The following is a 5853-nucleotide window of genomic DNA, read 5'->3' as shown; positions in this document are numbered from 1 at the left end:
AAGTATTGGGCCCACCCATTGACTGATGAGCCGTGTATGGTATTCAAGAGGATGATAACAGCAAATTACGAAGACAAGCACAAATGAAAATGTAGTCTTAATTTCACTGAAATCACTGTCTCTAAGAGTAGATTGTGATGGATCTCGGGTGAATTGCTCAGTTGTTACATCCACTATCTTTTTCCTTCTGATAGAGTCGGTGCGGTGAGTGAATGGCATCATGTGAATACTTTGCTCCATTCAAGGTCGTAGTTGTGGTTTACGATCCCATTCTATTTCAAACGGCTCTTGGCATGCCCCACATTATCTGACTCCACGTTAGAGCAAGAAGAGCTATGAACAAATACAATTAGCTACTGGTCGGACATTATTACATCGTGTAGCATATTTCGTGGATGCGCAATTGATGGTTAACCAGCGTCTACTTATAGAATAGAAGGGTAGTGTGCGCAGAATATGCATATATTTAAGCCTGTTAATTCACTACAAAGTGGATACGCATACAACAGGTACAACAAAAACATTGCACGAACTTGTGAATGTTGTTCGTATGTAAATTTGGTATGGATGTAACTCCAGCTCTTCATTTCAAGCAGTTGAGTGGGTGGAGTCGAGATCCCATAGTGTGTTGACGATGCAGGTGATGTGAGCATCATTCGTAGCAAGAGTGGAAAATGGACACTTCTTCAAGTGTTGGATGAGCAGATCGCAGTGGGTAAATGATCGGGAACAGTGAGGACAGCGACAGTGCTTCGCCGCCAAGTGTGTCTGCATGTGCGCCCGCGTGTTTGACCGATCGGCAAAGCCACGTCGGCAGATGGGACAGACAAAGGGCTTTTCGCCTGTGTGCGTGTGCTCGTGACCCTCAAGTAGCCATTTGGGTGAGAACGCCTTAGCACAGAAGCGACACTTCCACTGGCGTGAGTGACTCTGCTCATGCATTCGCAGAGAAGCAGAGCTGTTGCATGTCTTTCCACACTCTCGACATTTCCATATAGGTCGCTCTTCCCTGTCCAATCCCTCATCATTTGTCTTGCTCGAAAAATTTCTCACTCGCCGCACTGATGTTATTGTTTCTTGCCACTCCGGTAATAGGAGAACTGGAAGCATTATCGGTAGGACTGACGACACTTGTGTTTATGCGTATGTTTAGCAGGTCAAACAACGTTGCTAAAAGCATGGAGTGACACCATAAAAAGTAATTGGAGGCTTCCAGACTGATTCCATGGGACTGCTGTGGTGGGGAGTGTCGATGGACCTGGAGATGCACTATAGTACCCGAGTTGACGGGTAGACTACAAAGCTGTGGAAGCGCTACGATTTGATTGGTAGAGGGCACGAATGATGAGATCAACGATTGGAAGGGAAAGAGTGTGGACGAATTTGTCGCTGGAATCTGTTCATTGCATCTATACTCAAGTTGTGATACTGGTGATGAGTTAGAGTGGTTAATGGAAGAAGTGGAGGAAATGCTGGAAGAATTGCCAGTTGTGGCAGACGATGGTAATGAGAATGTCAAAGCCGTGTTAATGAGTTGGCATGTCTGGGTTCAGCATTGCATATGGCTTCATGCCTAGCATCTGCAAGGGATGGCTTTGGGAGTACTTGTTTTGCAGTTGACAGCTTTAGTAAGCCTTTAATGGAAAAGTCTAGATGAAAAGGAATAAATTGTAAAGTTAATGCAAGAAAATACCCAGCCAATAGCAGTGTAAAGAATTAGACGAATCCGGTCCTGACAGACACAAAAGTAGTATATATGCTGACAAAGTACAGGCAGAAATGCATCTCACCGTTTCTCACGATTGAAACGCAACCAGATGACGAGTCTTCGATCAGTATCTGCCTTTTTTATATAACATGCTCGAATTTTATTGGCTCAACCGCCTACGACTTACTGGTTGTTGGTTAGCACAAGCAGTGTTTAGGACTGGGAGGCGCCAAGTTTTAATGGGCACATCCTGTCACATTCCCTTATGGTGGTCGCTGATTGCACTTCCATTTCCGTCGATGTTTCTGATCAGACATTCGACGTTTACTTAATGTCATCAGCTTTCTCTTCTCTTTTTGGCTCCCTTTTATGTCTTTATATCAAGGCTACTGCAAAACATTATGGATTTGCTTCCTTGTGCCTCCTACTATAACCTTTGTACCCAAACGCCATGCTCAATTAGGTGATTACTTCTTTAATTCATACTGGCGATGGCAAATGTGTAGAGGTAGTCTCGTTTTGAGTCGAATTCCAACGAAGGGGAACCTTCTCTATAGCACCTATCTCGTGCCAGTGGAAAAACGATAACTCAGTTTAAAAAAGACGTGGCTATGCCCACACATGCCTAAGATGTGCTATATAATGTAAGCTTGGAGCGGGATTTGGAAACAGCAATGCCTTTCTCTAGGTGTGACTAATCGGACCTTTGGCTGCAAATTCATGCGCTTCGTTCAAGATATTGCCATTGCTTCCATATCTAGCGGCAACCCATTATTCCTTGTTGGCAGCCATTGGCGGCTTCTACCGATGGTAGTAATGGTAACGGCAGACACAAATGTTGAAGTCAGAAACCTCAGCAATGAGATAGGAGGTAAAAGTTGGGATAAAGGAGGAAGGGGAAGGAAAAGTTGGGATAAGGTGGTGTGGGAAGGTGCCTGATCAGATTAAAACAATTTAATCCAGATGCGTACTGCTTCGTAAGTCCTTGCATCCGCATCCCCATTGCTGACTGAATACACGACGAGTCTGGTGCATGACCACAACTATGCGCAAGTGGAAGCCTTCATGTTCCACGCGGTGCTGATACTTGGTGGTCAGCGTATCGATGCCTCTGCATCCACACATTTCCTTGGCGATTTTAACTGGCCAAGCTGATGAAAATGGGTTCGCACATTCTCCAACATCGCATACCTTGTTGATAGAGGTGTACTCGTAAACAGAAGCAACAAGCAACCACTACTGCAACAAGCACAATCAGCGAATTCGGGGGGGCGATTGCCAATTCTATGCTGATTCTCTTCGATCGGCATTAGTTTTACTTTAGTACCGCACCTGCAAGTATCTTACTGTATCTGCATTGCTAAGCCAGACAACATTTTTAAATGTCCCCCTACTCAGAGTGTCACCAGTGACTTGAATCACGTTGAATTCAGTCACAAGACAGAGAGAACCCACTTCTTTATTAATGTGATGAATTCACAACCTATCTTTTTCTGTCTATGGTAAGACGCAGCCCACATTATAGTTCAGTCTGAGGGGGTGCAGAGCAGGAGTGGAATGTAACAAGGCTCCTTGAATAGTTCTTGCTTAACGGCATTTGCTTATTCTCATTTCCTCATCCAGTGAGATGACAATGATAGTTTTATTTTGCTCTGTGCTGAAGCAGGCCTTTGTTGTAGGCATTTCCATTTCCCACAAAAGCATTGAGTGTGAAAACCCGCCAAAATTGTGGTGCACAGATGCCTCAAACTAGACCATTTGCTATTTTCTGCCTCACAGCCACGATATTTGGCCATGCACAATATGCTCAGAAGATGGCGGATCATTTTAAAAGCAACTCAAAGTGCAATGCATTTTTGTTCATTACCTGCCAACAAAACACTTCGACGGATTCTAAAAGCGCCCTAGACATTAAGGAATTCAATGTCTACTTCTCAAGGTCGTCTGTGTTAAGGAATTTTGTGATGGAACATATATGATCATACCTACTTTTGCACGCAATACTCTTATGCGATTCGGCTAAGACAACTTTTTGCTCCCCTTTTACACTTCCTTAACTACCAAGAGTTAACTATACCTTAAAAACATTACCTTAGGTGTCAGCATCTCAGAGTCGAGGAATTGCGCAATTGCACCTGGCACCTCGGTGAAATAAAAGAGCATATACTCTCAGCCTGCACAATGGCAGATGTAAATACGTAGATTGGATTCATTGAAAAGTGACACCGTTGAGGTAGAAACACTTCACATTGGTAAGGAAAAGTCCATAGTGTTTGAAAACATGGAATGAGGGTTAATCTGCCAAGCAGAGGAGCCCGCGTAACTAACCATCCCTTTAAGACATGTGCACAAATAATACAGTTGATACTTTCCTCTACATAATTATGCCAAAGTTGTTTGTTGTCCTGCATTAGAGGTCAAATGGTATTATCCATCCCACTTGGCGAGAATGGAGGAAAATGTGCACTGGGTTTTTCTAAACATGTAACAGTTTGACATTTTGTTCAATTGTGCACTTAACGACATGGTTGCCTTAATATGAAATCCCTCTTCTACACTAATTTAGATTAATACGAGTTAAGCAAATATCTGGTGAGCCACAAATTAATCATATCCTAATACCAAAATAGGTACTCATCATGATTCACTTCTCTCTAGATTCTGATTTTGTACACCAAGTCTGTCAAATCCGTCATAAGACAGAAAATGGAGCATTTAAGAAATTCGATGCCTGTCATTTGGAATACACCTACATCTACTGGAAAGGGGACAACAAAGTGGGAAGAAGGGAAAGAGTGCAGCATAGTGGCTGAGTGTTTGGGCAGTAAAATGATAGCACGCAATAAATGACTGAAACATGTTGTCATGGCTGAGTAAATCCTACAAAAACAGAAATTAATTCTTTTAGCACTGGCCAATTCATTCCTTTTTTAAGGTCAGTAGCATTACATCTATCTTTGGCGATGAAAATGTGCACAGATGCAGTCAATTTGCCTCATACCGGTGTGGTTAGACAAGCACATCGTCAGCATGGGTATGACCATTTTGACTGATCAAAGTGAGCAACTCAACTCATTAACATTTGTGAATCTGAAGATATCGCCAAATGCTCATGCAAAGGCCTTACCTTTTCTTGTTCAAAATGCTCCACGCACTTCACTTGCCCCTCTCGACGGCATCCGCATGTGTGAGAGAAGTAATATTGTACCGATAGTCTTGTGTCTCACCTCAATATGTTTCGTTCTAAATGATGTGGGCGATAATGGGTTTGACAGCGCCATGGAGGAATGATAGTTGATCCTGGTGGTAAGTAAGTCATCAATTATGACCTACTACTAATTGCAATTTCCGTCACTACATCGCAAGAAGGAGAAACAACTGCCAGTTTTTACTTGAACTGATTTGCTTGTGTATGTAACAACTCATACACTTATAAGATTATGAAGTCTTTTACATCTGAGGAAATAATATCCTTCTTTTTGTAACAATGCTATTTTGTTAAAATCTGGTGCCATTATAAGTGGGTAAAAGAAGATGGAATTGGCATTATTATTGAGTAGTTAAAGGAAAGAAAGACAAATTTTGTGTCATTAAATAACACTCGCAGCAGGCATGAATATGATTCCTAAATAAACGATTCTAATAAGAGTCTGAACATCCAACTAGCCATTAAGATAGTTCAAATTCACTTTCGGCCCCTTTGCTCCCGCTCCATTGTGATTCATTTCAGTGATTGTTCGTTGGGCACTAATTGGATCGCTGTAGTTAACAAACCCCAGGAAAATACTGCTCACTCTGATCAACCATGATTGGTACGAAAGGAAGTCAGTGCGGGCCAAATACAGTACTAGGACCTACCTATAAATATTTGCTTTCATTTGAGTCACGATCAGCACCAATCGCTAAGCCGATAACCCTTGCACAGTGCGAGAAATGCATGGCAAGATCTATGGCATCACACTCTTGAGGTAGATGAAATATGAATTGGTTGCAACCTCTACGTCCAGTTAGTATTCTCCTAGACCTATCGAGTCGTGGAGGAATAGGTGCTGCCAGCACTTAGGTGGGGTTATAAATAGCTGCTGCAAGTAAAGGCAAAAGGGACAAAACTTATTAATGTATATTTTTAAAGGTACACGGTGCTG

The 5853-nt window shown here is 42.4% G+C and overlaps 1 protein-coding gene across 1 annotated transcript; it reads right to left on the bottom strand. All coding sequences in view use genetic code 11, as the record gives it.

Moving 5' to 3' along the window:
• Window positions 1-588: 588 nt before the first annotated feature.
• EGR_06206 (Protein snail) lies at window positions 589-1110 on the bottom strand (the record flags this gene model as incomplete). The annotated part of the gene is made up of 1 exon (XM_024495455.1): window positions 589-1110. One exon carries the CDS (start codon window positions 1108-1110, stop codon window positions 589-591), a length of 522 nt encoding a protein of 173 aa, XP_024350183.1.
• Window positions 1111-5853: the final 4743 nt, after the last annotated feature.

The sequence above is a fragment of the Echinococcus granulosus genome (assembly GCF_000524195.1).
Source record: "Echinococcus granulosus chromosome Unknown EG_S00052, whole genome shotgun sequence".
NCBI classification, from domain to species: Eukaryota; Metazoa; Platyhelminthes; class Cestoda; order Cyclophyllidea; family Taeniidae; genus Echinococcus; species Echinococcus granulosus.
This window is presented reverse-complemented; position numbering and strand designations above follow the sequence as displayed.